Source organism: Mustela putorius, unplaced genomic scaffold, assembly GCF_011764305.1.
Source record: "Mustela putorius furo isolate JIRA1106 unplaced genomic scaffold, ASM1176430v1.1 tig00003845_pilon_pilon_pilon, whole genome shotgun sequence".
NCBI lineage: Eukaryota > Metazoa > Chordata > Mammalia > Carnivora > Mustelidae > Mustela > Mustela putorius.
This window is the reverse complement of record NW_025421998.1, coordinates 15,327,102-15,350,447: the sequence shown is the minus strand read 5'-3', so window position 1 is coordinate 15,350,447 and position 23,346 is coordinate 15,327,102. Positions and strand designations below refer to the sequence as shown.

Here is a 23,346-nt window from a genome sequence, read left to right as displayed (position 1 = left end):
CTGGGAGGATTTACTGCACTGACAAGGATAGAATGACGGCTCCAGTCCAAGCCCTGCCACCTGAGGATGTGTGTCCTTGGTAAAATACCTGTAAATGATAATAAAGCTCACTTTCCAGACACCATCCACCATGGGCCAAGGATTGGGCCGAGTTGGTTTCTTTGTAAATCAATATTATCAGCCAATCTGAAGTACAATGTGATTCTTTTTTTTTTAAATATTTTATTTATTTATTTGTCAGAGAGAGAGGGAGAGAGAGCGAGCACAGGCGGACAGAATGGCAGACAGAGGCAGAGGGAGAAGCAGGCTCCCTGCCAAGCAAGGATCCCGATGTGGGACTCGATCCCAGGACGCTGGGATCATGACCTGAGCCGAAGGCAGCGGCTTAACCCACTGAGCCACCCAGGCGTCCCTACAATGTGATTCTTATAACCACTTGCTTCTTATAATAACATGCCAACATAGTTATAAAAACGAGATTTGGCAGAGCAGCTCATTGTAATCTTAAAATACTTCATCTGTGCAGTCACATAAGTAATGGATCCTTGATTTAAACACAAGACTAACAAATGCAAAACCTGTCACAGCATCCATTCTATACATGTAGAGTTCTCTTTCTATATATATACACATACACAGAGACAGAGAGAGTTATGTTTAAGCTCTAAAGATTTAGAGTAAGTAAGGTCATGAGAAAGATTTCAGAGAGGTTGCAGAACTGAGCAATATCTCTCACATGTCAAGGGAGCAAAGAGCAGAAGCTGTTCTTGAAGAGCCGTCATTCCAGTAACAGCGCTGGGCCTCAGAACACAATATAAATTCTTCTAGCACTGGTGAATTAATAGTTTCTTGCCTTTTAGAGAGACTATTTTTTTTTAAGTTCGTTAACAGTAATCATTGATCCATTAAATAATGTCAAATACACTTTATTGAATGCCATACATGGCACATATGGATTCCTTCCTTGCAAGTCTAAAGTAGGTGTAATTCATCCCATTCTGAAGATGACAGAGTCTTCAGGAGGTTGAGTAGCCCCACTAAGAAGAGCTCACCCAGAACTTCAAGTCAGCCAGGTTAATAGGTTAATGAAGCACATGCGCTGTGTAATCTCCTTGGATGTTTTTCACTCAGATATAAATTTATGTTCTGAGTTGTTGCTTTGAATGTAAATTGTGATATAACCTAATAGGTTAGATAGGTTTCTTATTTGTTTTAAATAATGTGCTTCCCTCTTAAGAACTGCATTGTTTTCTTATTACTTACACTGACTTCTACCACCCCCTCCTGGCCATTGCAGGTACGTCCTGCACCTGATCATCTTCAGTATTGCTCACCGGGTCAGTGAAGTCTCTTACAGCAAACAGTCACTTAGTGAGTGGAAGGGCCCAGAAATACAAAGCAGAAAACCTGTTTTTTCCAACTTTGTACTTAGTGTGAGTGGTATTTTTCGGTGAGTGGCTCGTCCTTGCAAGGCCCCATTTTGCTAGCCTCAAATGAGAAAATAGACTGATAGGCTTGGTGTCATACGTACCTGTAAAAACTACAGAGATGTGCCTGTGAATATACATATTTACATTCATATACATGGAACAGCTTTCCTGTCAATCCATGTCTGTCCATCTGTCTGTCCCCCCAGTTCATTGCCCCTCGGTGCTGCTCTTGGTGCCCCTGGTTGCAGCCACTGCATTAATTCATCCACCGACAGTGACAGACACTCGTGCTGCTGCCCAGACTGGCTGTCACCAGCAAGGCTGTCCCTGACAGCTCAGGGGCTCTGTACACTGGGAGTCCCCTGACCCCCATGCTGTCAGTCAGTCTACTGTTGACATGACTCTGGCCAGGTGTCATGTTATTGGGAATCTTAGCTGGGGGATGGAGGGTCAAAGTCCTGTGGGATGATTTCTGGGCTCCCCAACAAAGAGGGGAGCCCGACCTCTGCATTTCAGTGGTCCCTTCTGTGGGGAGACTGCCTTTCCAAGCTGGACCTTGTGGGGGACAAAGTTAGCTTGCCAACATACTAACCTCCTGGACCCTGGGAGGAGGGAGAGCACCAGCAGCCAGGTAGGGATGGGGCACCACGGAGAAGCCCACATTGGCCTGGTGCGTTTTCAAGGGCTGGGAGACAGAGTGATATGCGCAGGAGCCGGTACTGGCATTAGGAGCTTCTGGATCAGACAGGTGTCTTTTGGGAGCAGCTGCCTTCCCAAAGTCAAGTGTCTAATTTGAATTGTCAGCTGGATTATGGGTTTGTCAGCTGATGACAGCAGTGACCAGTGCCTTTTACTCCCAAAATGATCCTATCACAGGTCCAGCCTCACATATGTTCTGTACCATCACCGTCTATATGGTGAAGCCTCGTTTTCCAGTGTGAGATCCTGGAAACTACAATTCTCTCTCCTGGTCACGACTGTCCTTCCAGCTTTTTCCTGAGGGGCTTTCAGCTGGGAGTCCCCATCATCCCATTCCCTTCTTGCCTGGACGATGATGTGGTTACTTGATTTCAAAATGTCACCTCAACAGGCAGAAGAAGAATCAGTTAGTGTCTCCCCAGGTTAGGCTCCTGAGAACAGCTGGGACTGAGCTAGAAGGAAGATCCTGGAAGGGCTGATTTGAAGGGAGTTTCATTCAATGGGGGTAGAGGTGTGGACGTGTGTGTGAAGTGGGTCTTGGATCTCCATTCTTCAGTGAGCCCAGAAGAAATCCAGAGCAGGTGGAGGACAAGCTGGGGAGAGAATGTGGCTCCTCTCTCCAACTGTCAGGCCAGACTTCCCTAGAAGACAGTGTGCACCCTGGGGAAAGAACATTCCAACACTTGAAATAGCCAGCACCTTCTTGTTCCTGGTGTCCTAGGACACTAAGCACTGTGAGCATCTGAACGGCCTTGTCCCTCAGGGAAAGATATGGAAACCAGTCAGGCTGAGTTGAGACAGCAACTCTAAGAGTCCGCGACCCTCCAGAGTCTCCTGTGGCTTCATAGGTGCTGTAAGCCTGTGTTGAAAGGCCTGCCTGCAGCCCCTCAGACTTGTTGTGCCAAGGACAAAGCTTTCGAGACCCTCTGTGTGTGCAGCATCATCAGTCTCATCTTTCAAACCTAATATTGGGTGAGCCCCTTCCCCACACTGCTTCTAAAGCATGAACATTATCATTCCTCTAACTTTCTTCTCCTTCAAGGTGTTTATGTTAATTTTAGTGTACGCTTGTTAACTTGCACCCCAAATGCCTGCAGCACTGAATCTTTAATGAATTTGCTAAGAACTACCATCATGACAATACTGATTCTTCTAACCCATAACATGGATCCTCTCTGGACTTATTTAGATATTCTTTAATTTTTTCTCTACAATATTTGAAATCTTCCACATACAAGATTTGCTCTTTTCTTAAATTAATTCCCAAATGTTTTATTTCTTTTGGTTCTTTTGTAAACCGAGTTGTTTCCTAAATTTCATTTTCAAGTGGTCCAGCGAGTATATAGAAATCCACCTGATATTTTGTACATTGAATGTGTACCTTGTGACGATGCTGACCTTGTTTATGAGTTCTACTTTTGGTTTTGTGTGCGTGTAGATTCTAAGGAATTAACTACAAACAAGACCATGTCATCTGTGGTTGAAGACATTTTCGCATTTCCTTTTCAATCTGATAGAGATCTTCGTATTTTTTTCTAGTCGCACTCTCTAGAATCTGTATTACCATGTTGAATAGAAGTGTCAAGAGCAAACATCCCAGTGTGGTTCCTGTTCTTTGGGAAAAAGCATCCAGTCCTTCAACATTAAGTATGATGTCAGCTGTGGGTTTTCATAGATGCTCTTTATCAGGTTGAAGGTGTTCCCCTGTGTTGAGATTGTTTCTTGGGCCAATGGAACTATTCTCTTAAAGCTCTCTAGTGAATATTTCATTTTGGGTTACAAGTTTTCTATTCTAGATTTTATTTCTTTTAAATACATGTTAGTTTTGAAACTTTGGTATACTGATTACAATATGCATTTTTGCCTTTTTGTATTTATTTCATTTATTTGTTTATTTTTGGCTCCTGTCTACCACCAGCAGCTCCAGGAAGTCACAGTCACCACCATCTGGGTAGAGCAGCAGCGTGCGCGTGGGGGCTGGTGCACCGCTGAAGCTGAGCTCGCCCCTGTTTCCCCTCTTTGCCCAGCGCCCTTAGCAAGCCCAGGGCCCAGGGCCTCAGCTCAACTCTAGGCCTCCAGCGCCTGCCTCCCACGCCAACATCACCAGCAGCAATGGCGGCCATGGCGGAGGTGGCAGCGATGATGGCAGCTATGGGCTCCACCACCAGGCACCGCTCAGGCTTCATAGCTATGCGCGCATGGGTTGGGGAGGAGGCCCGGGGTCCCCCTTGCCAAGCAAGGCTCCCTCCCCGGTTCATAGTGCCATGGGCTGGGCTGCGGGGCGGGTGCAGAGGCCCAGATACTTGCTAACCTGGAGAGTGGCAGCGGTAGCAAAGGCGCCCCTCCCCTGCTGCGAGCTCCAAAGAAGGATGTGGGAGGGATGTCTTAGCAGCCACCAAGAACAAACCTGTGATCCTCTTGAGTATTTTAAACGTGTTTTTGAACATGAACTTGTTACAGCTACTTTGAAGTAACCGCACACTTCAAAGAGTTTGTCTTGATTGGTAGGGGTTATCACTCCCTAATAACAGTCACAATTTTGTGATTCTTTGACGGTCTTATTATTTTTTATTGAAAAATATTTGTCGAAAATATATTGTTGCAACTTGAGATTGTGACTTTTCTCCAGAAGGTTGCTTTTATTGCTGTTTGCATGCTGAGAAAGCTGCTTGGACTTCATTTGTGATATTCTATCTCCCATGGTATGTGACTGCTCATGCCTCTCCTGTTTTCTTTCTTAATTATTTTCGTTTTCAGCCTAGCTTCCTGGGAATCACCCTGGGTCTACATAGCTTCATGGTTGCCAAGATTACTTAGGGATGTGTCCCAGCAACTTGATTAAGACTTCGCTTCTGCCAAATGGTTTTGTTGTAGGTCTTGGGGAGCACATTCCTATTTTACACAATTAGCACAGAGATTGTACATGCTAAAGTGTACATCTTCTCAACTATACTTTTTCTGAGTCTTTTCATGGCTCCTCTGCATAAGACGATCATTTCAGTGTGAACCAACCATGTGTGGCTGGGTTGGGCTTTTTTGAGTCCCTCTAAGTACGCACACAGCTTCAACCGAGCACATGCTTGCTGCAGTCATAACTCCAGCTGCAGACCCGCAGAGCCCCTGGCCTTCCTGCTTGCTCACCACACAGCTTGTCAGCTCCCCTTCTCATCGCTGCATCCCAGATTAACCCAGCTCCTTACACTGTGTGACTTTGGATCCCATTCACAAGGCCTCTCCTATTTGGGAGGAAACTTCCGGCTCACGATGCTCAGTGTGGGAGCTGAGGGAAGAACAGGAGCAATGCAGAGGAGTGCACTGCTGTCATTGCTGAATTCTGAGTTCTGCTGAATTCTGTTTTAGATATAAACCATTCTCAGACAATTGTGCAACTTGGACATTTCCCAACCACCGAAATAGTCACTTTTGTTGCTCTAGTCTGGTTTTATTTCTAGCATTCATGGGAAGATTTGTTGACCATAAAGAGGACCTTGCTAACATTCACCTTTTAATTATGTAAACTACGTATTACTATGTTTTAATCCAATCTTTGGCTTTGTTTAGAACTCCCAAATAATCCCAAGACATGTCAGCCCCATGAGTCTCAAACGCCATTATCTTGACAGGTGGGCAGTGAGCCTAGAAACAGCTTCTAGATGGTGTGACCATCTCCTCAGACTCGCTTCCGGGTGAGAAGGCATGTAATCTGCCCCAGTGTCTCAACAGCAGTTTAATAGGCTGGAAAGTGAAGCCTCCCAACAGTGATGCCTTGTCTACAAACTTCTCCTGAACTATGGGACATTTATGAGGTTAAGATATGGAACACATCTTTTCTTAAGGTTCTCTGGTTTTATTTGCCTGTACCAGATAGGTTCTTGGCTATAATGCAGCAGACATTCTCAGGAAAGGAAAATATTCTATTTGAGGTATATTATCTGAGATGATTAAAGCAACTGTGAGGCAGGCTGCTTCCTTCGTGTGTGAGTCGGCTCTATCACTCACCTGCTACTCTGGTCTTCCCGCGGCTACTTTTTTTATGTCCCTTCCCTGATTGTGACAGTAACACAGACTTTCTTTAAAAATGTGCATAGAATAATATCTTAGAACCTGTGAATGCTACGACCACATTACTGTTGACAGTTTGTTTCTTTTATTTTGTGTTTGCACATTCACATAATTATCATAAAGCCGATATTATTCATATCTTGTTTTAAATTCTAATGTAAAAGTAATAAAGTCATTTTGCTGTAGAGATTTTGGAAGGTAGAAATGATTGAAATCACCTGGTTATTTTCTTTTTCTGATTTGCAAAAACAAACATATATGTATAGGTTTTTATTTTTATAAATATGGTCTTCTGGGATATACAGGTTTTTCATTATGTATTTGCTTTTGCTTCATAGCATGAGTTTTTACCGAATTGTTGACTAATACATAAATATAAATTTTAGTGCAAAATATTTCATAGAAATATAATAATTATTTGACTTTTTTCTTCTTAGACATTTAGATTTTTTCTGGTTTTAGAGAAACATATGCATGAAGGAAAACAAGTATTATTTTGTCAGAGCTATTTCATGAATAAAAAATTGCTGGATGTAATGACACAAATGTGTGCATTTGTGTAGGTCAGGTAAGCTCCATCTGTGCTGTTCTGAGAATAGACCATATGACAGAAGTGCCACCAGAAGGGGAGTGGGAGTCTGAGGATTAACGAGAAAGAGTTTTGTACGGTGGAGAGGGGGGCGAGGAGGGTATGTACATTCTGGCCTTAGGACCGACATCTCCAGAATTTGGTGGTGTGGTCACATAATATCCTGTGTCAGGTGGAGAGCCACATATACACCAGGTCCACTGATGATGTCTAAGCAAGAGGTGAATTTACAATGTACCCTGAGAAAGAGCTCTCTCCCACACATGCTGCGCTGAAGGAGTAACATGGGCCCATGCTCACGGAAGCCAAAGCTCACACTGCAGTTGGTTCTCTGTAGAGAACCAGAGGAGTAAAGTCTATGGTGAGAATATGCTTTGTGAAGTCAGATCGTAAAAGCCAAAGCAGTGATCTCTGCGGTCGAGTTTTGTTTCCCCAAAGCCTGAACAGAATGGATTCCGGGATTGGGCACAATCTCTGTTCCATGCTTGGGTGGCATGTGGGTGTGGACACTTAATTTTTATGCTCACATCACTGAACCGCCCTCCTCTCCTCCACACCCCTCCCCCCTTAAACACTTTTCTGTTGTGCAAGTCTTCTACTGAGCATTGCTTGGCCTGGCTCTGTAGACACTTGTCCCTGCAGGGAACTGGTATGACTCAGTCTGTGAAATTCAGTGACACAGTTGAACTCAGAGCCTCCGTATGTCCATGTGTTCTTGTGAGGAAAGAAGAGCCCGCTGTTGTGTCGTCTATGGTGACCCTGTGCTAGTAACCTCATGGACATGGGTCTCATGTCACCCTGCCTACACAGACAAAATGAGACCAAAAGTCTGAGCCTCAGTAAATCACCTGCCACGGAAAAGCACAGATCCCGGTGGAATGTCGGGGATCACCTAGTGCTATAAGAAATCTCTGCTGTTTCCTTCAAACAGTTTCATCAGAATGGACTGAGTGTGCAGCAACTCAACAGCCCTGGGCTTACAATCCTAACTCACATAGCAGCTACAATAATCAACTTGGTAAAAATAGAGGGACCTTCAGCCACAGCCAAAGAGTATATTTGAGAGCAGAAGCATGTGTGCAGATGGATCTTTTCTTTCCATTAGCTGTGACCTTTTGGAAAGGAGCAAAGTTGGCTGTGGTTTAACTGTTCTTATTTCATCTTTCAGCACCAGAGCAGTGGTGGCAGAGCCCCAACCAGCAGGGCCAGCTTGACTTCAAGCACTTCCAGGAATCCACCACATTTGAAGGAGAACATAGCGCCCTCCTTCCACTCACACTGCTTCCAGGACCACCCCCCTCCCCTCTTTGCACCTCCCAGTCCAGGGCAGCCCAGGTCCAGTTGGGGAAGGAACATGCTAGAGAGCTGAGCCACAGGACACAGCGCCTAGGACCCCCAGCAGTGACATTAGCTCACACGGCTTAAGTAATTTGCTAGTTTCCTCTCTGTGCCTCCATGCTTTCCACATGCAGAAATAGTTCCACATGTCTGAGTAAGGGCCCGGACATTTGTCCTAAGGGGTTTGAAGAAATTTTTGACAAGGAGTAAATCAAAATTAAACTTCCTCTTCCTTGTATTTTGTGGGCTTTATGTATGTCTTATGTTTTTTCCACCTCTACTTGCTTTCCAAAAGCACCTGTTTCCCACTAACTGAATCTGATTGATATTGTTTAAAATTGAATATATTAAAGTTACTACATTAAATGGATTTGTTAACAAAAATGCAAAAATAAACAATCACTCCTTTTTTGCCACTTACCACACACTGATTATTTTGTTTTACATCCATATATGTAGAAATATACACACACATATTAATGAGTGCCCTAATTGTTAGTGTGTTTGCATGTATGTGTGTGTTTCTCTTATTTCTAATGTAGAGCTGCCAATAGTAGAGGCTAATGTTGTTGAGCACTCACATGTATCCAGGAAAGTTAACTCATTTTATCCACACAACTCCAAGAGATGGGTCACTTTAACTCCATTTGACAAATGACGAAATTATGTCACAGAGAGTTCAAATAGCTATAGAACCAAGATTAAGCCCTAGCATATGGATTTCAGAAGTCAAGCAGTTAACCCCTCTGCCATTGTACCTTTTCAGTGGTAGCGCAATTCTCTTGAGGCTCTTGTGACATCAGGAAAATTGGTGCCTGTGACACACTAGGAGAGGTCTGAGCACAGCCACAGTCATGCGGTATCTTATAGTGTCACCACCAGAGTGAATTAAACCAAATGAGACTGAATCTGCTAAACTTTTCAAGAGAAATAACCGGGGAAACTTCACTGTCTATGACTCACGTAGGCCCCCAAAGAAAACATCATAAGGACTATCTCAGAGAAAGAATTAGAAATGTGTAATTGATCACCTATTACAAGTGATGCTGAATTGGAAGACTCAGTTGTCATGCTGTCCTTTATTTTGGATTCTCAGCACCAAATAAATTAACACAGAGGCCAAAGTAGATTTCTGATTGCTTTTATTGTGCCTATTATTAAAATGCACAAATGTCAGGTAACAAGCATGGTGGCTTCCAGGTATATAAAATAAAGACTTCAAGGCAGTTATCTGGTTAAAGAGTTCAAGGAATGCAGTTGTAAGGTATGGTGGCTGTACCCAGAGGCATGGGGACTGGGAGGCTGGGAGCTGGTGGACAACAATAAGCGGGTGGTGCAGAAGACTCTGTGGATGCCCCCGGGCCCAGCCCCTGAGTCATGGCAGAATTTATTCTAGCTGCAAAGTGAAAGCTTCTGTTTGCCCAGGGGTTTGTAAGCCTGTTCTTGGATACGAATGAGTTAGGTGTTATTTGTGTTAGTTTTGGTGTGTTCAGAAAATGTAAATAGTTTAGCCATAGTCATGCAACTGATAATTAAAAGAGTGAAGTTTAAGTTCACTCTGTGGCACCAGAAGGCCTGTACTCACACCCCCTCCCCATGTGTGTACACGTGTCTCAGGGTCTCGGGTTTGGGAATTAGAGGAAGAATAAAAACTAAGATAGTATATGAACTTTCGATTCAGATGGTCTGGGACAAAGCCCTAGGTCTCGCTGTGTGGTATGGAAACAAATAAATTTACCTCATTGCCTTCCTGTGTAAAAGGGGAATAAAATCCATCACAGTGAGTATTAGGAGAATTAGGAAAATGCACTCTTAGTGCAGCACATCTTCTGTACGAGAAGCTCTCAGTATCAGTTCATATTACTAACTACCAGGAAGAACAATTTTTTTTTTTTAATATCTAGAAGCAATCTGAAGAAAAAAAAAAAAAAACCTAGAAGCAATCTGGGGGAAAAAAAAATCTAGAAGCAATTGATATCCTATTTTCCTCAGTCAGTAGTAACAAAGGTCACAGAAGTGAATGAATTCCATTGTTGAAAGAATTCAGATCACCCCCAATTTATAGTCCTCTCACACCCAAAGCAGCATTTACTGTGTGGTGATGATTCCTAAGAGATGATGGATTGTCTTAAAATATCACTCAGTCTATTGTTCAAGGTCCAGCCATTCTGAGGTTTTTCCTGAGGCCAGGGCAGTTCAAGGGTGATGTTGACGAGGAGGAGAAAATGCTACAGCAGAACATAAAGGCAAACATAGACAAAATCTTACCATTTTCATCTTCTCATTCAGAGAAGATTTTGTAGAATTAATAGCAGCAAGCTCTGAAAGAAATGAGTGCAAGTATTATTCAAATGTTCAAATCCATTATTTGATGTGTGTCTGTGTTGTGGATAGATAAACGATAGATAATTAGATGATAGATAGGTAGATGATAGATAACAATTAGTAAGCAAAGAGAGGAGCCTTTACTAATATGAGCCCCACAATTCCAGAACTGATTGTTCTGAGTAAATCAATTCAAAATTGTATTTCTGCACATGAAGATGTTAAATTTCATAAATTATGCATTTCTTTCTTTTTTTCCCCCACAGCTGGAGGGTAAATGCCTAAGACTATCTTGTTTTCCTTCTCTGCTCATTGCTTCTATTGCAAAGTAGGTCTCGTATACAAACTTGTTGAACGGAAAAATAACCAGAAACTGGCCGTTGTACAGTCCTCAGCACCCACTGCTGACATGAAGTGCTGTTACCAAGATGAGTCCATCCAATCCTAGAATCACAGCAGAATCTTACATGTTGGAAGGAGTCTGGTTTAGGTCAATGTCCCATCTAAGCAAAAGAAAGCAGTCCTACCTTTCAAATCACACAAGCTTCAGTATCCCCAGATACCGCACATGATTTTTATGGAATGGTGGTATTTGCAGACATGACAACAGTATGAATGAAAGCTAATACCTATTAAATGATTATTACTGTGCCAGACACTGTGTTAAAAGTTCACATGTATTATGTCATCTGATCCCCCAGTTACACTGATATAAGCTGAATTTGAAGGACTCTGTCTTACCCAGAAGGAAATAAGATTTAAAGGGTCTATGTACCTTGCAAAATCATACCAATGATTGTTAGAGCCAGCCCTCAAAGGATGGTTGTGGGCATTTATATGAGCGAGAACATGTGAAAAACATCGTGTAAAACACCCCATAGAAATCTAACATAACTCCCCATTGTGCACTGTCAAACACCATCTGTTCCAGATGTCTTAGCCTTTCATCTTAGCAAATGACCTTTTCATTACAGATGCTCATTTAAAAAAAAATATATATATATATATTTATTTATTTATTTGAGAGGGAGAGAGCATGAGCAGGGGAAAGAGACAGAGGTAGAGGGAGAAGCAGACTCCCCACAAACAGAGCCCAGGGGCACCTGGGTGGCTTATTTGGTTAAGTGGCGTTCTTTGGCTCAGATCATGATCCTGGGTCCTGGGATCCAGCCACTCTTCAGGTTCCTTGCTTGGTGGGGATCCTGCTTCTCTCTCTCCTTCTGCTTGATTGTAGCTCCCCCTAATCATGCCCTCTCTCTCTCTCTTTTCCTCATTCTCTCTGTCAAATAAATAAATAATTAAAATTATTAAAAAAATAAACAGGGGGCCCAATGCAAGGCTCAATCCCATGACCCTGGGATCAAGACCTAAGCCAAAGGCCTGTGCTTAACCAACGGAGCCACCCATTCACACCTGAATGTGAACTTGTTTGCAGGGATAGCCATCTGAACACACACAAAAAAGAAGTTATATTTACCTATAGTGTAGAAGACAAAACAAAACACAAAATCACCCAACATACATACAAAGACAAAAATCAGTAAAATGATCATTGAGCACAGGATACAGGAAGAGAGAGTTGCAAGGCTCTTTTGTTTTATCCTTTTTCTTTTCTATTTATCTTTGTCCACAGAGCCATGATTATGGTGTGCAACTTTATGTACTCCACACTATCCTATTTTCGTGTGTTCTTGAAGAAATCGGTTTAAGATATAACCATTTGAGTAAAATCCAGGAGGAAAATGTTACTATAATTATGTTAATTATAATTAAAATGACTACAATTGATAGATGTTCATATTATAGGTACTTACTATATACAATACACAGTATACAAAGTACTATATACATTTATAGATAATTACTATAATTGTTAGATGTTAGATGTTAAAATATCCTCAAGAGCTAACTTTAAAGTGCCTTAAAGATCTTTTTTTCCATGCAGTGACTTTATTGATCATATTTATATCTGAAATTAATATAACACTGTATGTTTACTAACTGAAAGTAAACCAAAAATGTTTAAAAAGATAAATAAAAATCTTTTATCATCATGTATTGATTGACATAAAAAGACAGGTAAAATAACAAGTTTCATATAAAACCTGTATGTGTATTCTAGGTGCTCTTTCTCAAGGCTGGTCAAAAAGGACAAATTAGTTTTATCTCTTTTGAGAATCAATTCATTATTCTGTGCTTTCATGTATCTATATACATATATACAAGTTTTTATCAAAAACAAAAACAGGGATGCCTTGGTAGCTCAGTAGGTTGGGCATCTGTCTTTAGCTCAGGTCATGATATCTGGGCCCCAGGATCTAGCACCATGTCAAGCTCCCTGCTCAGCAGGGCATCTGCTTCTTTCTCTCTCTCTCTCTCTCTCTCAAATAAATAAATAAAATCTTTAAAAAAAAAAAAAAAGAAAATTTCATGAACCAGTATAAGAAATCTGTTATAGAATTGCATTAACAGAAATGCCTCATTATCTTTGTTGCTATGAGAAGAACTTGGAGACATTCCTTTCAGAAATGCTAAGTAAAATACATCGTATACACAGGAACTTCTCCCTTACCATAATTCTCACCATGAAACTTTCTATACATTTTACTTTTCTCTGCACACTAGAGAAATCAAAACTAAGCAGGATACTTCAGCCAAGGGGTTACACCTTGCTCATTTGCTTCCTCTCTGTTAGCTGTAGAAATAAAAAACTTACTTACTTACTTAAGTTAGTTTTAAAAAATATATAAATAAATACAATGAATATAGGAATAAATTAACCCATGTTGTGTTTTCAACAAGCATTTTCACTGGCATAATTTCATTTGATCTTCATCATAGGTCAGATAAAATAAATGTTTAACACGAATTTGATCATTGGACCAACTAGGACTCTGGGAAATAACAAAAATTCAAAACTGGGTAATTTTAATGATTTAACTGGCTGTATTTATAAACCTGTTCAGGAGTCAGGCATCATCCTATCTAGGAAGTAGAGAGGAGCTTCAAAGGCCAATAGGAAAGAGGTTTTTCAAGATAGGGGGTGAAAATGAAATTATCAGCAAGGAAACCATTGGCTAAGGTGAGGTCATCCTTCTATGGGGAATGGAGGCGGACAATCTGTAAACCTCCTAGTGGGGACCAGGAAGATCCCATGTCCACTCATTAAAGGTTGCATTTCTAGGTTGGGTAGGTATGAAGACTTTAATGACTTGTGGTCTTAAGCTAACTGAGTACATTTTGAGTCTGTGCTTTTCCCTTTTAATGACTCTGCCTTTTGATCAGACTCTCAGCTGAACTGAGAGATGGGTTCTAAATTGAAGGCATTAGCACCACTCTCAGCAACTTCTCTGACATTTTCACAGTAATTGTTGTTCCTCTGGGTGATATTAACAGGTCTTAACCTTTTTACTTAACCCTTGTGATAGTCACAAGTTTCAACTTGAGTTTTACAATTTTTGAGTTGGTCATTTTCTTCATTCATTGTAATGTTCCAGTCTTAGGTCATTTGCTTGGAGATTACTGGCTTTGAATTTGCATGTAAAGCTTTTGAGAGGACATAACACACCAGGCAGATTATTATGATGCCTCTAAACAGGATAATTCCTCATGTTTTTCATAGTCTTCAAGACTCGAACCAATTAAAATCAAATAAGTAAGAAAGATCTTATTAAAGGAGTAACTCTGTTAAGCCACATGGCTTGCACCAGGATCTCATGTTATTGGGCTTTAATTTTCCCAACAGTGTACAATTTGGTATAGAACATGGTGTTGCCTACAGCAAAGATCAAATCTTGCTCATCCGAGTCATAATCAAGGGCTATTTTACTTTCAAGAACTGCTTTGGTCAGTGTCAAAGGGTTTTGTTTACTTGTTTTTTGTTTGTTTGTTTGTTTTGTTTTTTGGGGGAGGCTACCCATGGCTTTAGGAGGGTTTCTGCAACAACTTGAAGAATGAAGAGAAAGGTCTTGATTGTACTTTTTATAATTATGCCTCACCAAGGAAGTAGGGCCAGCCAAAGGAGTGAATCCCAGTGGCTTCTTGGTAATTCCTAACTAACTCCCAATAGAACTTTATGGTAATCAACCAATGAGATGTCTTATTGACCTTGAAAAAAATTAGGACCAGGGTTATATTTTCTGCTAGGTAGCTATTATTCTAGAGATTAGGCCTCTTACCATTGACCTGGGAGATACAGGCCATTGACAGAGTAATGGAAAAGAAAAGAGGGAGAAATGATTTCATATTTAAAGTATGAAGCTTTGAACCTCTGTCTAGATGAAAGCAGTCTATTTGGATGTCAGCTCTTTCTCTTTCCCTCAATTTGATTCAGAAACTCCAGTGTCTGGGCAGAACTAGAGGTCAGGTGGAGATTTCTGTAGTTATGGAATGTGTACAAGGTTCAACTATTTGTTTTACAGCAGGAACATTTGGTTATGTCCCTCTTCTACTGGAAATGGCCAGGGCTATCTTCCTCTGATGTTTTGTCTTACATACCTAATCACAAGGCTGCATCCTGTGACTGAGAGGACCCTTTAATTGTGCTCTAAGAAGGTTTCTGTAACCTGATGATGACAGGCTTGAGCATCAGACAATGAGGACTCACATCCAAAGGATCAGCAGAAGTTTGTACACTGAGACAATTCCAGAGGTTTGCAAGGTTTTCCTAAAAGTTCCTGTGATTTTTCCTGTGAATTATGTGCCCTAGTCACTGGAGATCACAGAAGGTGTCCCCCAAAGGGGAAACCCATTTTTAACAAAGTCTTTGCAACAATGAGGACATCAGCATCTTGGCAGGGAAAGTCTTAAACCCACCCAGAAAATATACAAACAATGACAAGGGCATATAGACAACATGTACCACTGGCAGTGGAATGAAGTCCAACTGCAGGTGTTCAAAGAATCCAGAGAGAGCAGGCATGAAACCTCCAGAAACTAAGCAGTTGTTCCAGAATTATGGAACTGACAGGTCAGACAATGGTAACTGTTTTGTACTTTTGAGGTCTCCAACCTGTTGGTTCCCAATCCAATTCCTTAAAACACAAAAGGAGTTTTAGATTTGCAATGTGGGCTCACTTGGTGGCTTAGTCTGATAAACATCTGCATTCAGCTATTATCTGATCCTGGGGTGCCAGAATCAAGCCCCATTTGAGACTCCCTGATCAGTGGGAAGTCTGCTTTTCCCTCTCCCTGTGTCCCACAACTCGTGTTCTCTCTCTCTCTATCTCAAATAAATAAACTAAAATCTTCATAATAAAGATTTTTTGGGGTGCCTGGGTGGCTCAGTGGGTTAAAGCGTCTCCCTTTGGCTCAGCTCATGATCCCTGGATTCTGGGATTGAGCCCCACATCAGGCTCTCTGCTTGGCAGGAGAGTCTGCCGCCCCATCCCCCTGCCTCTGCCTGCCACTCTGACTACTTCTGATCTCTCTCTCTCTCTCTCTCTCTCAAATAAATAAATAAAATATCTTTAAAAATAAATAAAGATTTTTCAGTTTTCCTACACATCTGTAATCTGTGACTACAGTTCTTCGCTGAAAAATAAAATGGTATATCAGAAAAAATAACAAATAAAATTTTAAAAAATTAAAAAAAGAAATAAATGAGTATATCAGAAAGTGATGAGCTTATATCTTTAGATTTAAGGATCCCATTAGCAAAGACTTTAGGCTTTTCAGAGCTAAGCTAACACCTCAAAGGATGTGTCTGGAATAGAGAATTTTGTGTTTTACACTGTAGTTCCTTGCACAGAAGTTTTCTTGAGGTTGATGTATGACCTAGTGTTGATCTAACCCATTTCCTGATCTCATACTATCAGGGAATGTTCTTGAGCAAATGCTCTTATATCCTCCAAAGGCTTGATTCATGCCCACCAAATTTTTGTGACTTTTTCTACTTCCTTTGTTATCAGTAGCCTTTATCTACACTAAAGACAAAAATTATGCACACATTAGTGTATGGCCAGTAAGAGATGTTACTGAGCTCTGGCCAAAGAAGACTCTTGTGCAACACCAATTCTCCTGGACACTTCATGAGGGTTCCACCTGGGGAACTCGGTCTTAAAGTTTAGCGACTTGGTTGTGTGCCAGTTCAGTTGGTTTCTGGGAAAATATACTAGCTCAACAAAGCTGGAAAAAAACCAAATCCTACCTCAACTTAACACTAGCATAACACTCTGCCAGCCCAAGCTGGGCTGCTCTGTAAAGCAATATCAGTTACAATAGGAGTTTGAACACAAAAAGAGTGGAGTATAGAGCTGAGAACTCACCCACAGCCATTGGATCAGGTGAGAAAGATCGTGAATTCAGAGGACTCACAGTTACCATCTCTGTGTTTTGCTTTGTTTCTGAATGCCCCTGGGGGTCCATTTCAGATTCTGTCACAGCCATCAAACCTGTTGAAGAGCAAAAGTTGGAACTAAGTAAATGTTAAAGATCTAAGAGTGTTATTAATCAATGTATTAATGAATCACTCAGCATCCCACCTAGAAAGTAGAGGGGAACTCAAAAGGATTAGAGAGAAGGAAACATTTTTAACAATAGAGAAGGAGAAGAAAAAAGAATATTCTTACTAATGAATCCATTGTTTTAGGCAAGGTCACCTTACCAAAGGGAAAGTGGGGATCCATCGGGAATCTTTCTGGGGCTGAACAGGAAATTCCCATGCTGACTGGGTAAATGTTACTCTTCTGGAGGGTTGAAACTGTAGTTGGGTTAGGTATTAAGTCTTGGTTTAGTGACTTGGAGCCTTAAACTTCGTGTTGCCATTTTAGGCATGTGGGTTCTTTTTTATTCCCCCAACGTTCCAAGAAGACAAAGATTTACTTCAGAAATTAAAACTTGTATATAGAAAGCTCTTCTTGTTCTTGTTAAGTGTTTATTTCCCACTGCTTAAAAATTGCCTGTGAATCACAGAGAAAAGTATAAACTGGCTACTTCTCAGGAGCCTTTGGTAGCCTTGGTCTGTGATGTTTATTCCAGGATGGGACTGAATCTACTGAGTTACTGGATCACCGTGGGCTAGGGCACTTTCAGTTGGCTGCCCACAATGTCTAAACTGGTGTCTACACCAATGGGGCTCCATTGGGACACCATGCCTGAATCATATCTGAATCACAAGGAACCCTGAGTGATTACAAAAAGTCTATTTGCATTATGGTAATGATCCTGATTGGGATAGTAGTTCATCCTGCACCCCTTCCAGCATGGCATTCACTAGGAATGCAATATGTTTGCTGAACAGCTTTACTAATGAGAAATATATTCTCTGTGTAGAATGAAAGAATCTTTATACATGTGAACCTCACCCAATCTTTACTTATGACACTTCAACTTTTTCTGGTATATTAATTTCAAATCTGAAAAACTCAAGATCACACTAAAACCTCAGTAGTCAAATTATTATTTTAGGTTGAGTTGTGATTTGGCTCCATCAATTGAACAGCATTTTGTGCCCTGTAACTCATTGTTAATGGGTCATACTTTGAGTAGAGCAAGTTTAAAGTGAGAAGGACTGTGATGCTGAGAAGAATATTCTTGAAAGATATATAATTGTTCTTATTTCCTGATCAATAAAATCATGAAAAGTGGACACTCTGAACATTTCATTTTAAAAATGAGGTGGGAGCGCCACTCTGGGAAAGATGGCAGAGAAGCAAGAGACCCTGTTTCAACCAGTCCCCTAAAGTGAGTTAATATCTACTAGAACACTCTGAACACCCATGAAATTGGCCTGAGATGTGAGATTATACACATCTGGATCTCTATGGGGACAGAAGATCATCAGTGGAGGGGTAAAGCAGAGTGGGAGTGCTCAGATTGATTTCGGAGGATAAACAGAAGGGGAGGGAGCCACCAGAAATGACATATCGGGAGGTAATACAACAATATGAAAGTGTCCTGTGCTTGCAGACCAGCATTAACTTGGTGTCTGGTTAAAAAAAAAAAAAAAAAAAAAAAAAAAACCACAAAAAGAAAAAAGGGTCTTGAGGAGCAATTGGTAGAATTGTGTGGCCACAGGCAGACCCAAGCCCACAGTTCCAGGGTGGTCACAGCTTGTGCCCACCCCAGCCTGAGAGAGCCCGACAGGGGCTCCTGCCAGTGGTCCCTGAGCTAGCAGATTTCCAATGCTTGCACCACCACTGGAGCTGGGCACACGCCTGCCCACGACTGAGATAGCCTGGTATAAGCTGCTACTTGAGGTCCCTGGGCCCACAGCCTTCCATGACCTGCACTGCAACTGGGTCTGAGTGCACCCAGGATGGGCATGGACTCCAGACAGTCAGGCAACAGGAGTCACCAGAATCAGGCTTGCCTGGACCAATATTGCTGACCATTTTAGGGCACGGGGGTGCAGAGGCAAGTGTGGGCCCCAGGATGACCACTGAGGTTGTGGGTGGGAGCAGGCAATGCCTGTGGCAGTTTGCAGTGTTCAATGGCATTTGCAGAGGGGAAGTCTGTGTATTCTGAACAATCCAGAGGGGAGTAGACTGAGGCTTCTCTCTGAGGCGGAGGTCTGGGTGTGGACAGTTTGCTTTGCACTAACCCTCCAAAAAGCCACAAAAAGCCCTGAAAGAACAAAAACCTCCAGAGAAAAAAAAGTCTGAAAAGCCTGTTTCCACAGAACCCAGCCCCTTGATAGATGGCAGGGCAACTCAGCCCAGGCAAGACTGACTGAAAAACAATGCACTGGCTCTGCCCCCAGAAGACAAACTGAAAAGAATACGAGGACAATAACCATAGGATCTCCATAAAACTGTAAAACCCCAACAATAGGGAGAAAACAATATTTTAAGCCCCCATTATTACCCCCAAACCTGTATATTTCTTAAGCACAAATTTAAAAAATTTGTTCTCATTCTTATTCTGTTATTTTTTTAACTTACTTAGCACTACAACTAGATGTTTATTACAACACATTACATAATACCTTTTTAACTTGAACTTTTTTCATGCATATACCTGTATTTCTTTTTTTTTTCAATATATATATATAGATATAAGCTTCAAGGTAGTCTCCCCCCCCCATTAAATACTACCCCTATATATAAACCAGTTTTAATTTTCCTGTGTCTCTGGAAAGTTGAGTCCTTTAACGAACATAACAAGATCAATTAGGATGAACTGAATTAACCTTCCTTGCACACATGAAGGGTTTATAAACACCTTCCCATCTTATCTGTCAGTTTAATGTGTATTTGTTTCTGTGTATGTACTATATAAATCTTATTCGTGGAGCTCATTTTGGCTGCTTTTTTCTTTTCTTTTCTTTTCTTTTACTTTTCCTGGTCTTCTTGTTGGTTTTTTTGGTTTATGTACCTTATAAATCTTACTTTGGGGGCCCATTTTGGCTGGGTTTTTTTCACTTTTTTTCTCCTTTTCTCTCTCTTTTTTTCTTTCTTCTTTCTTTTTGGTGGGGAATTCCAATTGCTCCAAAACTGTCCAAGGTGCACCTTGACTGGTTTGTGCTTGATATATCTAGTATACATCCCCTCAACCATCTGTCACAAAAATGACTAGGAGGAGGAACACCCAAGAGAGGAGAAATTCAGAGACTGTGACTTCTGCCACAGAACTATTGGATATGGACATAAACAATATGTTGGAAATAGAATTCAGGATAACAATTATCCAGACAATGGCTAGGTTGGAGAACAACATTAGTGGAAAAATAGAAACTCTAAGGACAGAAGTAAGAGTTGATCCAGCAAAACTTAAAAATGCTATCAATGAGATCCAATCTAATCTCAATACTCTAACAGCTAGGGTAAATGAGGCAGAAGATTGAATTAATGATCTAGAAGACAAGCTGATAGAAAAGGAGTATCAGGAGGAGACCTAGAACAAACAGCTTAAAAGCCGTGAAAACGAATTAGGGAAATAATGATGCCATGAAACATTCCAATGTCAGAATTACTGGGATCCCTGAGGGTATATATAGAGAGAGGATTAGAAGATATAGTTGAAAAAATATTGGATGCATATTTCCCTAATCTGAGGAATGGAGCAGGCCTTTGTTTTCTAGAGGCAGAGAGGACACCCCTGGAAATCAATGAGTCTAGGACGATCATTAGACAATTAATTGTGAAAATCACTAGTCATAAAATCAGAAAGGATGTGTTAAGGACAGTTGGGGGAAGAGATTCTAAGAAGGGCTAGCAAGACATATTCAGGGCACTAAATGAGAAGAATATGCAGCCAAGAATACTTTATTCAGCAAAGCTGACATTCAGAATGGATGGAGAGATAAAGAGCTTCCAAGATTGGTGAGGTTTAAAAGAGTATGTGACCATAAAGCTGGACTACAAGAAATATTAAGGAGGGTTCTATAAAAGAAGAAAGAACCCAAGAGTAACATAGAACAGAAATTTACAGAGACAATCTATAAAAACAAGGACTTCACAAACAACATGATGACAATAAAAACTTATCTTTCAATAATCACTCTCAATGTGAACAGCCTAAATGCACCCATAAAATGGCACAGGGTTGCAGACTGGATAAAATGACAGGACCCACCCATATGCTTTCTGTAAGAGACATATTTGGAACCTAAAGATGAACCAAGACTGAAAGTGAAAGGATGGGGAACCATCTGTCAGGCCAACGGGGCTCAAAAGAAAGCTGGGGTAGTGATTCTTATATCAAATATATTAGATTTGAAGCTAAAGACTGTATTCAGAGATACAAAAGGACACTACATCATTCTTAAAGGGTCTGTCCACCAAGATCTAAGAATTTTAAGTATTTATGCCCCTAGCATTGGAGCACTCAACTACATAAGCCAGCTGTTAATCAAAATAAAGAGTCATATTGATATGAATTCATTAATTGTAGGGGATCTTAACATACCACTACCAGCAACAGAGAGCATCTAAGCAGAAAATCAACAAAGAAACAAGATCTTTGAATGACACATTGAATCAGATGGACCTCATAGATATATACAAAACATTACACCCTAAAACAATAGAATACTCATTCTTCTTAAGTACACATGGAACTTTCTCCAGAATAGACCACATACTCATTACAAATCAGTGCTGAACCAATACCTAAAGACTAAGATTATTCTCTGCATGTGCTTAGAACACAATGCTTCTACATTGGAGCTCAACCACAAGAAAAAGTTTGGAAGGAATTCAAACACTTGGCAGCTGAAGACCATCCTGCTCAAAAATGTTTGGATCAACCTGGAAATCAAAAAAGAACTTAAACAATTCAAAGAAACCAATGAGAGTGAAGACTCATCCATCCAAAAACCTACAGGATATGGCAAAGGTGGTCCTAAGGGGAAAATATATAGTCATCCAAGCCTCCGTTAAAAAAAAAAAATCAAAAATCCCAAATATACAAACTCTCCTTACACTTTAAAGAATGGGGAATCAAAAAGCAATTAAACCAACCCCACACACAAAAATGAAAATAATTAAGATTAGAGTGGAAATCAATGAGTTAGAATCTAGAGATACAGTAGAACATATCAATGAAATAAAAACTGGTTATTTGAAACAACTAATAAGGTCGATAAATGACTGGCCAGACTGATCTAAAAGAAAAGAAAGAGGACCCAAATGAACAAAGTTATAACTGAAATGGGAGAGATCACGACTAACACCAAGGAAATAGAAACAATCATCAGAAATTATTATTAACAGCTATATGCTAATAAGTTAAGCAACATAGAAATGCATGCATTCCTGGAGACCTTTAAACTTCCAAGACTGAAACAGGAAGAAACTGACAACCTGAATAGACCAATATCTCGTAACGAGATTGAAGCAGTGACCGGTAACCTCCCAAAAAACAAGAGTCCAGCACTGACAGATTCCCTGGGGACTTCTAACAAACATTCAAAGAAGAAATAATAACTATTCTCCTGACATTCTTTCCAGAAATAGAAACAGAAGGAAAACTTCCAGACTCTTTCTATGAAGGCAGCATTACCTGAATCCCCAAACCAGGTAAAGCCCCCATCAGAAAGGAGAATTATAGCCCAATATCCTTGATGAATATGGATGCCAAGATTTTCAACAAGATCCTAGCAAATAGGATCCAACAGTACATTAAAGAGATTATCCACCACGACCATGTGGGATTTATCCCTGGGATGCAAGGTTGGTTCAATATTTGCAAATCCATCAATGTGATAGAACAAATCAATAAGAGAAGAGAGAAGAAACACATGGTCCTCTCAAATGATGCAGAAAAAGCATTTGACAAAATATAGCATCCTTCTGTGATTAAAACTCTTCAGAGTGTATGGATAGAGGGAACATTCCTCAACTTCATAAAATCTGTCTATGAAAAACCTGCAGTGAATATCATTCTCATATGGAAAACCTGACAGCCTTCTCACTGAGATCAGAAAGACGACAAGGATGGCCACTCTTGCCACTGTTGTTCAACCTCATAGTAGAAATCCTAGCAATAGCAATCAGATGACAAAAAGAAATAAAATGTATTTGAATTGGCAAAGAAGTCAAATTCTCTCTCTTCACAGATGACATGATACTTTCTATGGAAACCCAAAAGTCTCCACACCCAAATTATTAGAACTCTTACAGCAATTCAGTAATGTGTCAGGATACAAAATCAATGTACAGAAATCAGTTGCTTTCTTATACACTAACAATGAAAATATAGAAAGGGAAATTAAAGAACTGATTCCATTTACTATAGTGCCAAGAACCATAAGATAACCTGAGAACAAACCTAACCAAAGAGGTAAAGGATCTATACTGGAGGAACTAGAGAACACTCATGAAAGAAATTGAAGAAGACACAAAAAGATGGAAAAACCTTCTATGCTCATGTATTGGAAGAATAAACATTGTTAAAATGTCAATGTCATCCCAATCAAAATTCCACAGGCATTTTTCAACATGCTGGAACAAACAATCTTAA

The 23,346-nt window shown here is 40.6% G+C and overlaps 1 long non-coding RNA gene and 1 gene segment (V, D, J or C); one reads left to right on the top strand and one right to left on the bottom strand.

Annotated features, from left to right (window-relative positions):
• Positions 1–3,698: 3,698 nt before the first annotated feature.
• LOC123394858 lies at positions 3,699–9,242 on the top strand. The gene is made up of 2 exons (XR_006609580.1): positions 3,699–4,831; positions 7,949–9,242. It is a non-coding gene; the product is annotated as an uncharacterized LOC123394858 (long non-coding RNA).
• A 383-nt stretch (positions 9,243–9,625) lies between these two features.
• LOC123394826 overlaps positions 9,626–23,346 on the bottom strand; it is a 111,613-nt gene continuing 97,892 nt past the window's right edge. Inside the window, 3 exon segments of the C gene segment in view lie at positions 9,626–9,643; positions 10,387–10,439; positions 16,710–16,835. Of these exon segments, the coding sequence occupies positions 9,626–9,643; positions 10,387–10,439; positions 16,710–16,835 (197 nt within the window).